This window comes from Sciurus carolinensis, chromosome X (genome assembly GCF_902686445.1).
Source record: "Sciurus carolinensis chromosome X, mSciCar1.2, whole genome shotgun sequence".
NCBI classification, from domain to species: Eukaryota; Metazoa; Chordata; class Mammalia; order Rodentia; family Sciuridae; genus Sciurus; species Sciurus carolinensis.
In genome coordinates, this window is record NC_062232.1 from 84,345,566 (window position 1) to 84,365,548 (window position 19,983).

At 46.8% G+C, this 19,983-nt stretch overlaps 1 protein-coding gene across 1 annotated transcript; it reads right to left on the bottom strand.

Annotated features, from left to right (window-relative positions):
* Nucleotides 1-6,568: 6,568 nt before the first annotated feature.
* LOC124972280 (nuclear RNA export factor 2-like) lies at nt 6,569-18,044 on the bottom strand. The gene is made up of 20 exons (XM_047536552.1): nt 17,989-18,044; nt 17,626-17,779; nt 17,255-17,338; nt 17,041-17,145; nt 16,845-16,925; nt 16,637-16,706; nt 14,079-14,167; nt 13,852-13,959; nt 13,560-13,669; nt 12,048-12,084; nt 11,596-11,664; nt 11,455-11,510; nt 11,207-11,314; nt 11,035-11,093; nt 10,803-10,915; nt 10,666-10,708; nt 10,028-10,100; nt 9,330-9,512; nt 6,743-6,803; nt 6,569-6,613 (listed from the first exon to the last, which is right to left on the bottom strand). Exons 1-20 carry the CDS (start codon nt 18,027-18,029, stop codon nt 6,569-6,571), a joined length of 1,689 nt encoding a protein of 562 aa, XP_047392508.1. The 5' UTR covers nt 18,030-18,044.
* Nucleotides 18,045-19,983: the final 1,939 nt, after the last annotated feature.

Genomic DNA, 19,983 nt, shown 5'->3' on the forward strand with positions numbered 1-19,983 from the left:
ATCTAAAATTGGAATGATACAGCAATACGGCCACCTCAATGTTTGTTGCAGCAAATTCACATTAGCTAAATTATGCAATCAACTCCAGATGAATGGATTAAGAAATGGTAATACACACACTACAACACACACACACACACACAAACGCAATGGAGTTCTCCTCAGTCATAAAAAATAATGAAATTATGGTATGACAGTAAATGGATGGAAATGGAGAATATCATGCTAAGTGAAATTAGCAAAACACTCAAAAGTCAATGTTTTTCCTCATATGTGGAAGTTAGAGTAAAATAAAGGAAAGCGGGAGGGAAGGATTGGATAATGCAAACATCAGGGGAGTTCAGTATTAGAGAAGGCGATCGAAAGACAGAGTGGAGGAATGGGTAGAGTAGGCAATACAGAATGAATTCTTTAAAAATCTTGTTATGTGCATATATAAATATACCACAGGAACTTCACCTTTGTACACAGATAGAAAGACCAATCCAATATAAATAGATGAGTGAAAGGAATTCCAGTAGGGTAGGAAGGAACATGGTCAAATGGGATGGAGGATGGGAAGGAAAATGGGAAGGGAAAAGGGAGATCATGAACTGAAATCAAATTCTATGTATGTATGAGTGCATTGGAATAAACGCAACTACTATGTGTAACTACAAAGTTCTAATACAAAAAAAAAAAAATAGATAGCATTACCACATAAAGCAGTCTGCAGATTCAGTGCAGTGAGTATCCAGATCCAAAAACCACTATGTTTGCAGCAATGGAAAAAGGTGGTACTCCAATTCAAATGTAATTGCAAGGAGCCTTAGATAGCCAACACAATATTGACAAAGGGGGGGCAGGAATTAAAGGCCTTACACCTCCCAATTTCAAAACACAGTATAAAGCTACTAGCTCTGGTAGTGATGGCACACATCATTAGATCAATGGGGTAGAACTTAGAGTACATAAAGGAACACCATATATCTCTGGTCAATTTTGAGAACAGTGTGAAGACCATTCAATGGAGCAAAGAAAAGTGTCTGGTACAAATGGGACTGAGAAAGTGGACATACATTGTAGAAGAGTGAATTTGGATCTACTCCTCATACTACAAATAAGAAATAAATCAAAACTGGAGAAAACCACCAAACTCTAGGAGCTAACACCATAAAAATCCTAGCAGAAAATACAGGTAACCTTGGGTGTGCAATGGAGATTTTATATATATACATACATATATATATATATATATATATATATATATATATATATGTGTGTGTGTGTGTGTGTGTGTGTGTTTATATATATACACATATATAATATGCATATTATATATATAAAGCTTCTTATTTCTCAATTGTACATATTTATGGAATATTATATGATAATTTGATGCATGTACATGAGGATATAAGAGGGAAAAAGAGACAGAACAAGGTAATTTGACAATTAGAGGAAGAGGAAAACCGAGGAAGAATAAAAGAACAAGAAACAAGCCAGGAAAGTAAACTACAACCAAAAAATCCAAGAAAAAAAACAAACAAAAAACCCAACCACTTGCCCTTAATCAAAACAATACAGCAAAATAGCAAAAGGTTAATAAAAGTAAAATTATAAGTTATGATAAAAAGAAGAAATAATGTGTTTATGCATGTGTATATACGTGAGCCAATCAGTGAACATGATGTGGGAAACTGAGGAGGGTGAAATTGTGGACAGGGCTGGATATTTGCTACCTGTGTAAAGCTGTCCTACTCTCCCTTTCCCTTGTGCCTCTTAGAGGGAGCAAGAGCTGGGTGTTATTAACCCTTCCCATTTTTGGTGTTTGCCAATTTGTCTGTTAAGTGACCTTGCAGTGTAGCTGGTAGAAACGTTTCTTTTTTTTTTTTTCCCCAGTACTGGGGATCAACTCAGGGCCTTGTGCTTGCGAGGCAAGCACTCTACCAGCTGAGCTATCTCCCCAGCCCCTAGAAATGTTTCTTGAGCAACAGGATAGGATGGAATGGGAAGTATCTCCCTTTGGAGTTGGTCTGAAGGGCCAAGATCGCTACATTTCTAGGGTGGGATCGATGCACAGTTCTACTTGGGAAGTTCTGGTGGCTAGCTCTAATCGGAACTTTGGAAATTTGTTGCAGGTGTGTGTTTGAATCAACACATCCTGGGAGATGGGCAAATACCGGTCTCTGCTCCTCACCTGGGTCTTGATCTCTTCTGAGAATCCTACTCACAGGGCAGAGTAACGAACCACCCTGGGTAGAGGGGATATGGGAGGTTTCAAACAGCCTGCTACCCCGGAATCTGAACCTCCAAGGCTCAGTCCTGAATATAATCACACTGGTTGTGTAAGCCACATGGCTCAAAGGAAGAGCAAGTTGCACTCCCCTCAGGATCTCTGCCATCAACCCACCCACCACCAATTTTCTCTTCTCTATGACTGTTTCAGTCACGATCTTTCAGGTGCACCCTAGCCACACAGTTAGTGCTGGCCAGGACTGTGGCAGTCTTGTGTACTTACAGCAGCAAGCTGCAGTACCACCTCCTCAAGCCTGACCTCCACCTCAAGTCTCTACTTATAAGTTGAAAAACATGGAGCACTTTCAAACCCCAGCTCACTGTGCAGCCTATCAGTTAAGGTCAGACAGGCTTCTATAGGTATTGTGTGCCCAATTCATCTGTTTTGTTTCTCTCTTTCCCTTTGTATTGCCCTTCCCCTCTGCAGTGACATTGCACGGCTTCTTCCATCAGCCTCAATGCTGGCAACTAGCTGGGCTCTGATGTGGCCTTTATTATCATTGTTCAAAAAAACCTGTCCACAGAGAAAACAGTGGGTTCCTCTGAGTCTTTGGCTTTCCAATATTGAACTGTAGTAAATTTCCTCTGTCAACCACCTCATTAAGAAGCAGTATTCCTTTTGTTTTGTTTTGTTTTGTTTGTTTTTTGTTTGTTTGTTTGTTTTTTTAGGAATATAAACGTTAAAAAAAAAAAAAAAAGAAGCAGTATTCCTGTTGTTTCAGTTCTGAACACCCAAGTAACTGGGAAGTTCGGCCTTCCTCTATTTCAGCATTTTTCACATCACCACCTTCCTTTGATGCAATTTAGGAAGCTAAGAACACCCAGACACTTCCTCCATGTTTTGTATCCTGGTGTGAGTGGGAACAAGTGTCTAACCTTGCCCGCCTTTGGATATGGCCATGTTGAAGGTGGGGGGGTGAAAGGTTCACAATTAGCTGCTGGTTTTCTCCAGTACAGAGGTTATGAGAGGGTATGATCACAAGGGGCAATACATGAAAGGGAAGTTTGTGATCATTAAAGGGATGATGCTACTAAGCCTTCTGGGAAGCAAAATAGGATGAATGGGACCCATGTTACAATGATAATTTGCAGTTAAGCATAGGGCTGAGGGTTGGAGCTATGGGCAGGCATCCCAGGAGTATGGGGGTCAGTTCAGAAAGAAATTTTGGATCAAAGTGTTAGGAGTGAAGAGTAATAAGCAGGATCCAGAGGAATCCTGAAGAAAGGCACACAAGTTAGTTGGAGATGAGTTCTGAAAAAGGGCATCATCAAGGCCACTGTCCCTGGTGTTCCTGCAGCCACTACTGGGTCCCCTTCCCCACAGAGGCTCCTGGGCCCTGATGGGTCATGGGGAGGGGTCCACTATCTCCCCTCACATGTAACCTTTGTAAGTGGTGCACCTTGTTGGAGGTGTCCATGACTTGATGCTTTTGTACAAGATGGATGGGAAGGGAAGTGACGTATGGGAAACATACCACTTACAGAGCTAAGCTCATGTGAGTTCTGTAGTCTCAGCATCCTTTCCACCTCGGCCCTAAGCAGACTGTTCAAAGACCCAGGGAAATGAACAGAGACGCTGTAGATGGAGCTTGCTGGCCATAGCTGCCATTTGCTGATCCCTATACTAATCAGCCCTCCTACCAGACCCTGTACACAATTAACCCATAGATTTCAAAATGTCGAGAATAAAAGAAAATCATCACTACAAAAATTGGTAGCATAAGTGTGACTATAAACACCTTTGTGTCAATAAATTTCATAACTAAAATTGAATGAACATAACAGGGTATCTGCATTATGATTCTCCATGTAAAATAGGCGCATAAATGTGCATGTACACGAACAGATGAAATTGTTGGCAAAAAACGAATATGCTGAAGCAGATGCTCATAAACAATGTTTAAGAGTACCTGCTGTCCCCAAACCACAAACTTCAGCAACAAAATTGTAAAACTTAGACTTTGACTCATCATTTACCCTTACAAGAAATGACCTAAGGGAACATTTGTAGACACAGAAGTGTGTGGATGTGTTGTGTGTGCGCGCGTGCGCGTACGTGTGTGTGTGTGTGTGTGTGTGTGTGTGTGTGTGTGTGTGTATGCATTTATACACCAACCCACCTGGGGGGCATGTCAGGGTTAGCATTTGCTTGCCTGGTGGCATGGGCCAAAGGCAGCTGTGGGAATTGTCAGGTGGATGAGTGGAAGGAAACCCTGTTGTCTGATCTGGCTAGGGAAGGAGGTGGAGGGTGTGGAAGCCCGATGGCGTAGAGAGAGGAAGTAGAGGGGCCATGCCATGGTTTCCATGGGTCCTGCCTACAAGGGAACCCAGGCAGCCGAGAGAGCCTGAGTTGAGCCAGACACTGCGATTGTTAATCCCACGGGAGAGCATCTCTGTTCCTCCCTATGAGGCCAAAACCTGGAGTGTAAACTCTGCTCCCAGTGTGAGAAGACTAAGGCTTAGTGGGTTACAAGAGCTTGGCTCTGACCATTGCAGTCCTATTTGGAAGAAGAGTTGTCTTTATTATTCTTTACGTAATGTCAACTATGGCCTCAGCACCCATTTTTCAGAAATTCACGCTCCAATATCTGGCTCCCACGATATCTGCTTTGAAAAGCAGAAAAGTGGTAGGAAGTTACTTCTGCCAAACATGCAAAAAGTGCAGGCATGATTTGTCAATTGGTGGTACTTCACCCGTGCCATTATTTATAGGATTGTAACTTGAAAACATATACTACTATCATTTCAATTCAAAAATGCCTGTTTCGTCAAGTGCAAGAATTCCCTCCTAAGTGCATAGGATAAATAGAGCAGATGTCACATTCAGCACTTGCCTGAAATTTGGTACTGCCAACTGCGCATCTTTGGGGAAGTTCCCAGAGGACTAACCACAAAGTGAGATTCTGGGCTACTGTCGCTGCTATTTGGAGGTGATAAAAAGTGGCTGAAGCCCCTCAAGAACATGGACATAGAGCACCTGCTGTCAGCTCCGTGAGGGATGCACTACCGGGCAGAGAGGTTGACTTTCCCTCCCTCTGAAGGTGCTGAATGAGACTCCTCCCAGAGTACACTCAGGAAGGGGAGCGGGTGGGAAGGTGTGTGGAGACAGATGAGGCATGGGGAGAGCTGTGGAAAGGCCCATTTCCCATACACCTGTTCACAAATCACAAAGCTGAGCATGGTATGGTCTATGAAAATGCTCAAAAGATTAGGAATGATAAGTGAAATGTGTGAGCCCTGTTGGGACAGGCCCAGAATGGCTATAGTTAGGCTTTTTCACTGAGAGTTCTGGCAGTCTATGTTATACTTAGAGTTTGCAGCCAGGACTTGGCACCAGCTACGCTACAGGCTACAGTTAGTCAAGGCCAGAAACATTGAATCAGCGAATAGACTCAAGGTCATAAACATTAACTTATGTAATGAGTTGGCAAGGTGCCTTCTTAATCTGCATATAAAAGGGCCTGTGGCAAAGACTCCTGGCAAAACGGGATAATAGGACCAAAAATGGGGGCAAAATGAGGGCTAAATTGGAACTGGCTGTGGGCTGAAGCTGAAGCTGAAGCTGGAGGCTAGAGGCTGTGGCTACGACTGAATAAAGCGCTTCTACTATCCTAACTGCGTCTGGCATCTTCTTCAACCAGCTGATCTGTTTCCTGGGTCTGAGTTCTAGCATGACAAGTCCTAACCTCCCGATCTTCCTTCCTTCCTTCCTTCCGCAGCCCCCAATAGCCGGAAAGCATCCCTTGAGAAGCCCCTGTTGTGTCAGGTTACACACCTGCTTCTGCAGGTCTCCGGGTAGAGCTTCTCACAGTCTCACAATCTCCAAAGGCCAATCACTAGAAGTAGCATGTGTCCTTTCTCATCAGGATTTTTTCATAAACGATGCTTGGAGCAAGCCGGATGGATCTGCTTAAGGACAGCCAGGGTGAATGGGATGGGAGCAGCGGTGCACAGGGTCTTTGGTCCTGGCCCTGTTGGCTCATGTCTGTGTCAGGGGAAGAGAAACCCAGGACCCACGGCATACAACATGCAAAATCACTCTTTATTGTGAAGATAAACAGCCATCTTCATGGGGAAAACACAAAGAACGACTAGTCATTTGGAAGGTTATGTTACCTGGCCTACAAGTTAACTCTGACTTCTTGGTCAGCCAGACCTGCAACCCCCAGTCATGAGTGTGGCCCTAGGTCAGTGACAAAAAAAAAAAAAAAAAAAAAAAAAAAAAAAAAACAAAAAAAAAAAAAAAAACGATGACATGGATGAAGAGGACGACGACATCCAAGGGCTCCTTTCAGGGCATCCGTTTGAAGGCCTCCTCCGGGATCTTGCCCTGGGTCTGGGGGGAAGGAGTCAGGATTTCAGAAAAGGCCAGGTGCCCTGAGTTCCATTCCCAGGCCACCTGGCCTCCACCTTCCCAAAGGCTCAGAGACATCCCTCTTTCACCTGCTTGATCCCCAGGCCTCACCTGGAGCATAGTGAAGACCTGACCAGCTCTGATGTAGTTCCACTGGTTGTCCTCAAGGCACCTGGGGTGGGAGAAGAACAGATGATCTCCATTACTACCACAGGACAGACATGCTGGACACAACATGCCACCTCTTAACCTATGCTGCTCTTTTTCTGGGATGCATGTGCCAGAAAGAGGACCAGTGTAATGACGAAGAAAGACCTTGTGAAAACCAGAACGTCTGTCACAAACATTCAGGCTCAACAGAATTCAAAGCAGCAAAATGGGGGTGTTCAAAACAATAAAGGACCTCAATCATACTGATAAAGAAAAGACACTCAAGAAAATAACAAACTGAAATTCAAAAATGAAAACTGTGCAATTGTGTTTGAATTGAGATACAAGACATGTGTCGTAGCACTTACTTTTTTAAGGTGCACGATCAGGTGGTTGTCTAGAATATTCACATGCTTGTGCAGCTATGCCACCTATCTATGCCACCTATTCCAAAAGCTTTTTATCACCTCCAAGAGATCACTCCCTATTATCCTTTGTGACCACTATTCTGCTTTCTGTCTCTATGGCTTTGCCCATCCTGGACATTTCATATAAGTGGAACCGTACAATATATGACCTTTTGTGACTGTTTTTTTTCACTTAGCATGATGTTTTCAGGATTCATCCAGGACACAGCATGTATCAACACTAAGTTCTTGTTAACGATTCAATAATATTCCACTGTGTGTATGTACCACCTTTATTTATCCATTCATCAGCAAAAAGGCATCTGAGCTGTTTCTATTTTTTGTGCAATACAAACAATTCTGCTACAAACATTTGAGTAAAATTTTTTTTGAGTTCACGTTTTTATTGCTCATGGTATATACTTCGGAGTGGGATTACTGGGCCATATTGGTAACTCCATGTTTAACACTCTGAGGAACTGCCAAAATGTTTCCCCCAGAGACTGTTCCATTTTATATTCCCACTGGTACAATGGGAGGTTTCCAACTTCCCCACACCTTCACCAACACTTGTTAACTTTCATTTTGTTAATTAAAGCCATCCTAGTGGATGTGAAGTGGCAAACCCATTATGGCTTTGATTTGCATTTCCCTGCTAACTAATGATGATGAGAAATTCTTCAAGTGCTCTGTGACCATCTGTGCATCTTCTTGGGAGAAATGTCTATTCAAGTCCTCTCCACATCTTTACCTGGGATGTTCGTCTTTTTACGGCTGAGTTTTAAGAAACGTTCTTTGTGTATTCTTCTGAGATGTGTGATCTGCAAAATTTTCTCTCGTTCTGTCAGTTGTCTTTGCACTTTCTTGATAGTGTCCACTGACGTACAAAAAGCTTTTAATTCTATGAAGTCTGTGGAGTCCAATTTACCTATTTTTCTCTGGTTCCTTGTGCTTTTGCTGTGTATACAAGAAATGGTTGCCTAAGTCAAGGTCATGATGATTTACATGTATGTTTTCTCCTTTGGGTTTTATAGCTGCAGCTCTTTAAGTCCTTCATCACTTTCAGTCACTGCATATGGTGCAAGTTGAGTGGCGGTGAAAATTCATGGTTTCTCAAGTGGACATCCAGTCACGCTGGTGCCCCTTGTTCAAGACATTTTTTTTTAATAAGCCCATGGCACTTTTTCAACAGCCCAGATAATCAACAGTTGACCATAAATGTGACGGTCTATTGGGTAGACTCTCAGTTCTGTTCCACGGATTCATATGTCTGTCTGTATGCTGGTACCACGGGGTAGCAGGGTTTGAAGTCGGTAAGTGTGAGTCTTCCAACATTGTTCTTCTCCTTTGAGACTATTCTGGTTATTCTGCATCCACTGCACTTCCATATAAACATTAGGATCACCTTGTCAACCCTGGCAAAGAAGCCATCTGGGATTTTGGTAGGTGTTGTGTTGAATGTGAAGATTCCTCTGGATAGCATTGCCATCTTAATGATACTAGTCTTCCACCCTATGTATAGGAGATGTCTTTCCACTTGCTTATGTCTTCTTTAGTTGTCTTCTGCAGCCATGCTTTGCTGAACATTTCAGCACATATGATTTTTGTTTCTTCTGGTACATTTGTTTGTAAGTGTTTTACTCCTTTTTAAAAATACACATATATATTTTTTAGTTGTAGATGGTCACAATTCCTTTCATTTTATTCATTTATTTTCATGTAGTGCTGAGGATCAAACTCAGTGCCTCACACATGCTGGGCAAGCACTCTACCACCAAGCTGCAGCCCCAGCCCAGTGTTTTACCCTTTTCGACGCTATTGTAAATGGACTTGTTTTCTTAACTTCACTTTTGGATTGTTTACCACAAGTACACAGAATGTTGGATCCTTGCTGAACTTGTGTATTGTTCTAGTGACTTGTCATGATGGGTTCTTTTGGATTCTCCATATGGTAGGTAATGCCATTTGAGCATTACACTATTTTTTATATACTTTACAGGCATCAGTAATAAAAGCATGTTACCATTGCCATGGGCCCACTTTTACTTTGCAACAAATATTCACAGGTTTTTCTTCCCAAACATCGTGTGAGTTTCCATTATTCACTCCCCTACCCCACTCCCATTTAATCCAACACTCACTTCTTAGACCACTCGAGCTTCATCCCAGACTGGATGGAGAAAGCCTGCACTGTTTCCCGCTGCTCTTGGGAGAGAGTGGACATGAAGGTGGAGCAGAGTGCGGGTATGGGGTTGGAGAAGGCACTCTGGATCTCAGCAGGGGTGGCGTCCCTTACAAGCAGGTGGTCATTTACGATGCAAAGACTAGAGGGAAAAAATTTTTTTTAAATCAGTCCCCAACCCAATTGGCCAGGCAGACAACCCTGCACTGCCAACCTCCTTAACCACTGCCACGCAGCACCTGGACTCCTCTAATATCCCTGTTGTAGCTGCCTTCTGGATTCCCAGGCTGGAACCCACCTTTGGAGAGATTTTGTACCAGCTTCATTGGATTTGTCTATGTAACCCCAACACATTTTCTCCCACACAGCAGCCCCAGAGCCTGGGCACTCTTGTCCCCACTTTCAAAGGAGGACACTGAGTCACACTGAAAGGACAAGTACTTTGACTAAGGTCATAGTTAGTGTTGGGGTCAGAAAGAGAACTGTCATTCCAACTTTTTAAAGCCCTTACTCTTAACCACTAGGCCAAGACCACTTGTTGGATCTACCTGTTGGTCTTCCACAATATTGAGAATAGCCTGAGGACTCTGCCACCACATTCCTATACCACTGGTCCCAAGCTGGGAATGGCGTGCTCACCTGCTCCACAGCACTCACCTGGAATTGCGGCCAGGAGTAACAATGAAGGTCCGGGTGAAAGCATGAACACATCCCTGGGACTTTCCTTCCACTTCAAGGACAACAAACAACACTCCCTTAGAGTTGCACATGCTTTACATGCTCAAGCAGCATCCCCCAGTCAGGTTCTTACACTGGAGGAGGCCGGGCCCAGACAATTCTTCACTTGGAGTTAGGAGAGCATGGCAGGAATGGGGAGGACAACTGGAACAATCCATTCCCAGTGATGGGGCCCCTACCACATGTTGGGCCCTGTGAAAACCACTTCAAAGTTCACTTGATCCTTGTCTCATGTCTGTCCAAGAGATGGGTTCTACTAGCCCCAGTTTACAAATGGGGAAACAGAGGTCAAGTCATTGGTCCAAGGCCACAGAGTAAGAAACTGGGAGGACAGCCATTGAACCCTACAGCCTGTGTCCCTAACTAACACCAGAGCTGTGGGGCAGGCAGGCATGGGCCATGTTCAGACCAGGGTGCTTTGTGGGCAGAATGGGAGCACTGAGGGAAGAACAGGAAGAAAGGCCCATCATCAGGGACACTGAGGGGAGTTCTGAGAGGGTGCCCACCCAGGGGAGGGAGCAGTAGGGCATCTGAGGAGGTCCTGTGAAGACACTCACCTTCCTTGAACACCCCATTCACAGAGAAGCAGAGCATGGTTTCCTGAAAGGAAAGAATGCAGGAGCTCAGGATCCTGCTTAACTCCCTACCCACCTCCAGCTTTCTGGCCTGCCCCAGGGAGGAAGCAGGTACTCACCGTCTGGAACCACATGTCCACCACAAAGGAGCTGAGGTCGTGCCGAGTCTTGGGCATCACACAGAGGGCACCCAAGATGTCAAATTTCGTGTGCTTCAGCTGCTTCCACTGGTCTGTAGAGGAAAAGAGAAGCAAAGGTGAGGGGGGCTGCCACACCGTTACCCTTAACCGCCATGACTGACTCTTCACACCCCCTTATGCTGCTGCCCAGTCCACCCCATCTCACACTTACAGGAATCCTCGAGCTTCCTCATATTCTTGCTATCCTTGAAGAATTTGCAAAAGCTGCTCCTAGGAGGAAAAGGAGAGCAACAGGTCGTAGTCCAGCCAGTGCGGGTGTTGCAAGGAGATGGCGAGTGTCACAGTGCCCCGGAGCAGGGTCAGACATGATTGCAGATACTCACTGGGCTGGGTTCTTAGAATGGAAGGGAATGGTCAGGGAGAAGCATGCTTTGTCATGGTAAGCACTGAGGAGACCCTCTCGATCTCCGTAGTCATAGATCAAATGATACCTGTGAGGGAGCAAAGGTGACAGGCTATCTCTGTGCCCTGGGCCCCAGATAAGACCAGAAAATTCCTGTGAGCAGACCTGTACTATGGTAGACCAGTCTGTCCCAGGCCTCCCCTTCCTCAGACTCCCAGGGGAACTTACTCCTGCAGGAATTGCAGAACTACATTCCTTAGGGTCTCAGATCCTTTATAGTCTTCCTGGAATTAAAAGGTCATTTTAGACTCTGTGGTGGATAAAGCCTCCCCCACAACACACCCATCACTCTTGGTCCTTCTTCCTCACCATGCAGGGTTTTTTTAACTTGGGGACATCAAGGTCCACGACGATCGCTGTGGGTAAATCCTGGCCATCCTTGAGAAGGGAAGAGGAAGTCAGCAGTGCAGCTCAGGGTGGTGGCACTGCATGGCCAAGGAGATGAATAGGCTCAAGGGGGAACAAGGGCCAGAGGCCAGGTATACAATGGCCCTGGAAATTCCACGGGTGTGACTGCACTGGGTGTCTGCATCATGAGCTCCTGGGAAACTCGACCATTACATGCATCCCGTGGGCGGGTGTGCGTGTGCATGCGCGTGTGTTCTTCCCGGGGAAAATGTCCATGCCAGGGAGAATCCATGTCCTCTACGATGGAGGATTACGTGGTGCACACGTAATCTAGGCGAGACCCACAAGGCTTGGGGGCAGTGGGGGGTCGCGTAAGTGAGGAAGAGGGGACGAGAACAGAGGTAAGCACTTACCAGGCGTAGCAACTTGGGGAAACAATCCTGGATGGCGCTGTGCAAACAAAAATCTAATGAAGTGATGCGACGGTTGGTTGTGCAGACTCTCTCTCCCTGTTGCTCTCCTCCCTCTCCTTCCCCTGGGTAGCTCCTGCCTACACTGCCTGACCCCCTTGTCCAGGGCCCACGGAAGGCTCTGCAGGGAGCAGGGGATGGGGTGGGGGCCCCGGGCTCTGCTACCATGCTGGGTGTCCAGCATTCTGAGGGGCACGGCCTGGCCAGACCAAGACCAGGTCATCCCCCGCCCCCCAGGATAGGATGCTGGGGCGGGGTGGGGGTTTGGTGAGTGAGGCAGGGAGGGGAAGGCAGGGGTATGGCGACTGAAAGGGAGTCAGGGCAGGGGCGGGAGAGATGGGGAAAGAGGAATCAAAGCAGAGGGAAGGGGAAGATGCTCTACCCTGGTGCGGGAGGTCAAGGCGGCAGTGAGAAGAAACCGGCTCCCCCACCGCAGCCCACTCCTTCACCTGCCCCTGGCTGGCCCTGGGGCCCGAGGCAGGAATGAAAACATGCACCTGCTGGGCTGGGGCCCACTGGATGCGGGTCCAGCCTTTGCCTCCAGTGTGAACACGCCCAGAGCCGGCCAGATATGGGAATAGGAGCCGCCCCCGGGGCAAGAGTCATTCTCAGAACCAGGAGTGAAGGGTCAGGCCCCAGCTCAGCAAGGGGAGGAGGGTCTGTGGCCCCCTCTTATGGTCACCGGTTCCCTCCTGATGGTCCCTGTGCACCTGTGCCTGTCTGAGTCGGTGCCTTGCCCGAGGAACCATCTTGACTTGGGCTACCCAGGTTCCTCTGAGGGCCCAGGTAGGAAGGTGTGATGTGGAGCGAGGGAGGGAGCCGCAGTGTCCCCGAGAGGCCTGCCCTCCTGCCGCTGCCGCCGCCGCCGCCTCCCTCCTCCTCCTCCTCCTCCTCCTCCCCCTCCTCCTCTTCTGCCCTGTGCCTTCCCCTCCTGTCTTGGGAAGCCCTCTGCTCGCTGGCAGTGGCCCACTTCTGGCTCCTTGACTCAGGGACCCACATTTCTCCCCAAGGAGAAGACAGTTCCCACCAGTGGCCTAGAGGATCAGATGTCAGGATGGTAGCCACCCAGGGCCTCAGTCCTCAGCACGGGGCATGAAAATCTCCACGTCAGCCTGGGACAGGTGGGGGGACTCCTTGGTGCAAGGGCAGAAGGGCCACTCCTAGGCGAGGGGAGGGAAGCCCAGCCCCATCTTGGGAGGGCTTGCTGAAGGAGGCCAGTGCAGAGGGGCAGGAAACACAGCGCAGTCCAGGAGAAAACGGGGAGCAGATCGGAGGAAGGAAAGCAGACCTGTGGGCAAAGCTGAGGGACACAGACAGAGGAGAGGGCGCGGCCTGTGGTCCTTCCAGAGGACCGGGGCTGCATCCTCCTGCAGACGGGGACATCAGGGGCAGCTCAGGCCCCCGGGGGAAACAGGTACCCTGGAAGGGTGACGGGCGTCACCAGGCATTATCTACCTTACATAGGCAGACTGGTCTGGGAAGGCACTGCACAAGGGGTTCCCTTCTAGCCACAGCTCTTCCAGCTTCAGCCCTTTCAGCTTGTCCAACTCCGTGGAGGTCCTCAGCTGAGAAGATGGGGAGGGAACCAGGTAAGGAGACCCAGGAGAGAGGGACACCTGGGACCCTGCACCCCAGCCCCTGGGACCTTCACCCACACCCACAGCTGCCTTTGTCTGCCTCTTGCCATCGCCCTGCTGTGCGCTACCAGCCGCCCTCAACCCACATTCATCTGGCTCTCTCTTCTCACCTCATTGTTGGAGAGGTTCAGGATCTTGACTTTGGGAGCCTTCTCTATGATGTCTGACAGGCCATCCAGCCGGTACAGTTTGTTGTTTCGCAAGTTCAAGGACAACAGCTTTGGGAGAGGAAGCATTAGAGCGATGGGGACTACCTAGAGCCTGGGAGGCACATCTGCCCTGAATGCCGTCCCTCCACCCCTCTGCTGAAAGACCAGCCCTGGGCCTAAGGTCTCACCTCAGGGAAATCCCTTTCAATGATCTGCAGGGTGGCAAACATGCAGTTTCTTCGATTCAGGATCATGTCGATGTCATGGCCCACCAAGTCTTCAGGAACCCAAGGAAAGGGAATCAGAAGGCTAAGAGAGGTCTGCCTGGACCAGCGCCAACACAAACCTCCCCCAAGTATGAATAGGAAAAGAAGAGCTCAAACTATCCCTATTTGCCCACGACATGATTCTATACTTAGAAGACCCAAAAACCTCTACTAGTAAGCTCCTAGATCTCATAAACGAATTCAGCTCAGTAGCAGTGCCTAAAACCAACGCCAATAAATCAATCGCATTTCTGTACACCAAGGATATATCAGCTGAAACAGAAATCAGGAACACTATCCCCTTTACAATAGCCTCAAAAAAATAGAATATTTGAGAATCAACCTGACAAAAGAGGTGAAGGACCCCTATAATGTAAACTACAGAACACTGAAGCAAGAAATTGAAGAAGACCTCAGAAAATGCAAAGATCTCCTATGTTCCTAGATAGGCAGAATCAATATTATCAACATTATCAAAATGGCCATGCTACCAAAAGCGCTACACAGATTTAATGGAATTCTCATGAAGATCCCAATGATGTTCTTCACAGAAATAGAAAAAGCAATCATGGAATTAATTTGGAAAAATAAGAGGCCCAGAAGAGGCAAAGCCATCCTTAGTGAGAAACGTGACGCAGGAGGCATCACAATACCAGACCTCGAATTATATTACAGAGCTACAGTAACAAAAACAGCATGGTATTGGCACCAAAGCAGACATGAAGACCAACGGAACAGAAGAGAAGACACAGAGACAGACCCACATAAACACAGTTATTTCGTCCTAGACAAAGGTGCCATAAATGTACACTGGAGAAAGGACAGCCTCTTCAACAAATGGTGCTGGGAAAACTGGAAATCCATATGTTGAACCCCTATATCTCACTCTGCAAAAAACTCGACTCTACGTGGATCAAGGACATAGGTATTCGACCTGAGATGCTGCAATTTCTGGAAGAAAAAGTAGGCCCACGCTCCAATATGTCAGCTTGGGAACCAAATTTCTCAACAAGACCCCATAGAGCGCAAGAAGTAAAATCAAGAATCAATAAATAAGATGGCAGCAAACTGAAAAGCTTTTTCACGGTGAAGGAAACAATCAAGAACGTGTAGAGAGACCCTACAGATTGGGAGAAAATCTTCGGCACCAGTATCTCAAGGAAGGCATTAATTCCCAGGATATAAAAAGAATTCAAAAACTTACCCCAGAAAAATAAATAAACTGATCAATAAATGGGCAAAGGAACCAACCAAACAGTTTATGGAAGAAAAAATATAAATGCTGAAAAAATATATGAAAAAATGTTCAACATCTCTAGCGATTAGAGAAATGCAAAATAAAACTACACTGAGATTCCATTTCCCTCCAGTCGGAATGCCAATTATCAAGAGTACAAGTAATGATAAATGTTGGTGAGGATATGGGGAGAAAGGTACTCTCATACATTGTTGCTGGGACTGTAAATTGGTGCAAACGCTATGGAAAGCAGTATGGAGAGTCCTTAGGAAACTTGGAATGGATTTTATTTATTTTATTGGCTGGCACGGTGGCGTACACACCTGTAATCCCAGCCACTTGGGAAGCTGAGACTGGAAGGTCACGAGTTCAAATCCAGCCTCAGCAAAGCGAGGCACTAAGCAACTCATCAAGACCCTGTCTCTAAATAAAATAAAATATAGGGCTGACGATGTGGCTTAGTGGTCCAGTGCCCCTGAGTTCAATCCCCGGTACCCTTCACCCACCAAAAAAAAAGAAAACAGAAAAAGAAAACTTGGAAGAGAACCACCATTTGATCCAATTATCCCACTCGTCTTGGTCTGTACCCAAAGGAATTAAAAACAGCATACTACAGTGAGGCAGCCACATCCATGTTTACAGCAGCTCAACTCACAGTAGCCAAGCTATGGAAACAACCTAGGTGTCCTTCAACGGATGAATGGATAAAGATAATATGGTATATATACACGATGGAATATTACTCAGCCACAAAGAAGAATGAAATTATGGCATTTGCCAGTAAATGGATGCAACTGGAGTTACCATGCTAAGTGAAATCAGCCAATCCCCAAAAACCGAAGGCCAAATGTCCTCTCTCATTTGTGGATGCTAACCCAAAACAAGGGAGGCTGGGGAGGGGAATAATAGAAATGCACTGAATTAGACCAAGGGAAAGGAAGGTAAGGGAGTGGGGAGGGAAACAGGAAAGACAGAAGACTTAATCAGTCATAACTTTCCTAGCCTTGGATTTGTATACACAACCAGGTAACTCCACATCATGTATGACCACAAACGTGGGATCCTAAATACAATAAGTTACGTAGGTATAATGTGCCAAAAAGATTCTGTCATGTATTACTGAAAAGAACAATCAAAAACAATTAAAAAAAAAAAACGCCTCCCCAAGCTGAATCGCTGCCTCCTCATCCTTGGAAAACCCCTCTGCCCTCACCTGCCCTAGAATTACTGTGGTCAGTAATACCTGGATCAAAGCGGAGCTTCTGGAGGTCGAGAGCTTGCTGGGAGACATCATATCGCTTTCTTATGGTCACCTGCAGAGGCAGAGATGGAGAAGGTGGCTCTGAGGATGTGTGCTTTTTTGGGGGGGGTGACAGCAGTCATCATGTCGGGAGGTGAGAAGAGGTAGGGTCTGTGGAGTGGGCACGCAGCATGCCTTGAGTCTGCACTACCTTTAGCTGCTCCACTTGTTCTGGCGAGAACGTGTTCTGCACAGAGTAGGGTACAGCGGAAGGGCCGACGAAGACCAGTACCTGTGAGAAGGAGAGGTGGGGTAAAAACAGGCCCACTAATCCCAAGCATGACAACCAGCCCCTAGTCCATCCTCCCGCCCCAAGACATGGGACAAGGAGAGCCCCCAGCACACACCTTTTGGTCATCCTCATCGCAAATCTTGTAGCTGACATCCTTTAGTGCAGAGGCAGTGCTAGCATCCTGGACAAAGAACCGGGCCCGATTTCTGATGTAGTGGAACTACAGGAAGCGAAGGCAGAAGCAATGTGTCACATGGCAATGGCCCCTGCTGAGCCAGGCCTCTCCCCCTCCCCTGGGCCACTCTGCTGACTTCACCATCCTCTCTTACATCAACCGGGGTGAAGGAGACACTGCAATGGCTCTGGATGGAATTCATTAGCCATGCCTTGTCATACTTTCTCCCATATGGAATCTAAGGGTAAAAAGAAAGAGTAGGAGAGAAGGAGACAGCAAGGAATTAGGAAGGGGAACAGACCCAGTCGAGTGTTCTTTTCTCACCTGGCATTAAAGGACTTCGAAAGGGACCAATGACATGATTCCTTGTTTCTGTGCTCAACACTGATTTCCAACCCCTTTCTTTCCATTCAGAAGCTCTCCTCCAAATGGAGATGTGTGTTTAACGGATGGTGTTTCATGCCAATTTCAATCTGTTAGGTTCAAGAACATCCTACATAATGCAGACCTTTCCAAGACACTCACCGTGACCTTGAACCAGTTCCTCTTCTCTCCATCTCGTGACTCCCTCCCCATTTCTCTCCCTTGAGGTTTTCTGTCTCTCCACTGATTAACATGGATATGTTCTTCATTATGCCATTTCTCTCTCCTGTTGTTGCGGTAGGCTGCATAAGGTGTGCTGGCAAAGTGGGAGAAGGAGGGTGTCCATCAATGCTTAGAAAGGCTTCTACACCCCCGCCCCTCCCTGATGCCAAGGCCACAATGAGGACTGTTCCACCGGTATGCCACATCCACTGTCCTTGAGTTTTCCAGTTAGAGAAGAAAAGGAAGGCCACAAAGAGTGGTCCAGGGGCTGCTGCCTGCAAACTAGGCTGCCTGGTCACTTACTATCTTACTTGGGGGTCATCATGGACATCCCTCATCTCCATGTTTCCATCATCCTCCTGGTGGCATGAAGGTGGAAGCTCATACCCAGCATGCTCATAATGAAAATTCCTCCTGCCAAAGTTGCTCCAGGAAGACCTCCCACCTCTCTTCCTTCCTTGAAGGGCACTGCATCTGTCCCTGTATTTTGCAACTGGGAACAAAAACACAGGCTTAAATACACATCAGTGGTCCACTTACAATGTACCACATCATGGGCTAATGTGGAGGAAGGGCAAGCAAAGCGTCAGCCTGCCCCAAGGACCAATCTGCACACCGCCAAAAGCATACTCCTCTGTCTGGCCAGATATGAGAGCCTCATCTCACAGGTGAGACAATCAGAGGAGACACTGTGCAAGAGGAAGCAACTCTGTTGGACCTTTTAAAAAGTGGAGCAGGATTGATAAGGATCAGGGGTGAGTCTGCCCTTGGGTTAGGCTAGACACCATCCGCACACCAGGCAGCTGCCCTACGCTAGCCTTCTCTGAGGCTTCTCCAGCCACCACCACTTGCTGGGAGGCAACCTCTGTCACTCACCGGATCCAATCTGCCACCACATCTGACTGTGAACAATCCGCTAGCCAGCTTCCTTTGCTGGTGTAGTAAAAGCTTTAATGAGTGTCGGGAGGAATCTGAGCCTACTCCACTGTCCCTGCCACTTCCACCCTCGCCCTGGACGATACTCAGCTTGAAATATTCAGGGCAAGCCTTCCCTTTGCACAACCTGAAATGCTTTCAGCCCAGGACAGGACTCTTCCTAAACTCGACTCTTCTGTATTAAGGGTCTGAACGACAGACAAACTGGAATGAGTAAGCTTCAAACACAATTCCCAAATTCCTGTTCTCCATCTGTTATGGATTCCCACTGTGATTCCAAATGGGTATGGAATGTACTCTGCATGACTTCAACTGATTTAAATTTGTTGAGGTGTGTTCGGTGACAGAGAAGATGCTCTATCTGTGCAGAAGATTCAGGTGCTTGGGAAAAATCACAATGACTAATTAAAATAATGATAATGATAGTAATAGAAGGGAGATCAGTAGAGTAGAGCAAGCAGATCAGAGGGGAGGAGGGGGAAGGAAGAGAAAGGGAAGGTACTGGGGAATGAGATCAAATCATGTGCATGTACAAATATGGCATAATGGCATCCTGCCATTGCGTAATTATAATGCCGCGATGAAGATATTTTAAGAGCGCACTCTTCTGGTGGGAGTGGAGTTTTCCATGTATGCCATTTAGATCCTGTTCATGTATCATATGACTCAGGTCTTCTGTGTGGGTGCTGGTTTTCTGTCCAGGAATGCCAGAGTATGGGGTATTAAAGGCCCCGACCCTCGCTGCAGATTTAGCTATTCCTCCATTCAGGTCCCTCAGTGCTGTTTTTGGTGTTGCTGTTGTTGTTTCGTGTACTTTGAGGCTCTGTGGTTTAGTACCTACATACCTAGCACCATTATGTCTTCCTGCCAGATTGGCCCTTGTATCACTATGTAATACCCCTCTCTGTCTCTCCCTAATTGTCTTTGCTCTGATGTCCAGTTTGTTGGACGATGCAGCCTCAGGTATGTTTATGAAGTGTTTGGATTGTTTCTGGCCCTGGATTCTCTCCTCAGAGTTGCTGTTGCTTTGCAACCCCTGCATTCCCCACCAACATAACTAGCTCATCAGGTGGCAGGATTGGGAATGGTTCTTGTTCTTTGTTTGGGGGGAGGGGTGGCATCTAGAGAAATAAGATACTCAATTCCCTCTCCCACAGGTATACTCACTGGGCTGATTTTACTGTTGCCAGAGTTGACTGAAAACATGTACCAGCAGAGGGCAACATTAGTGCTTTGGTCCAGATGGGGATTAGGTTACCAGCACATCAGAAAACAGCTTCCTCTTAGGCTCTAACATTTAAGATTCCCTAGGTTTGTGAGTTACACGTTTCATGACTGAATGACTGCCATTGCCTCAGCACA

Excerpts from the sequence above, each read along its gene's own strand:
- LOC124972280 (XM_047536552.1), bottom strand. The coding sequence starts at position 18,029 with ATGGAGATGAGGGATGTCCATGATGACCCCCAAGTAAGATA. Across the intron at positions 17,780-17,988 it reads GATGACCCCCAAGTAAGATA|CACACCTTATGCAGCCTACC; the intron begins GTAAGTGACCAG and ends CCACTTTGCCAG. Across the intron at positions 11,315-11,454 it reads GTTCTGCAATTCCTGCAGGA|GTATCATTTGATCTATGACT; the intron begins GTAAGTTCCCCT and ends GCTCCCTCACAG.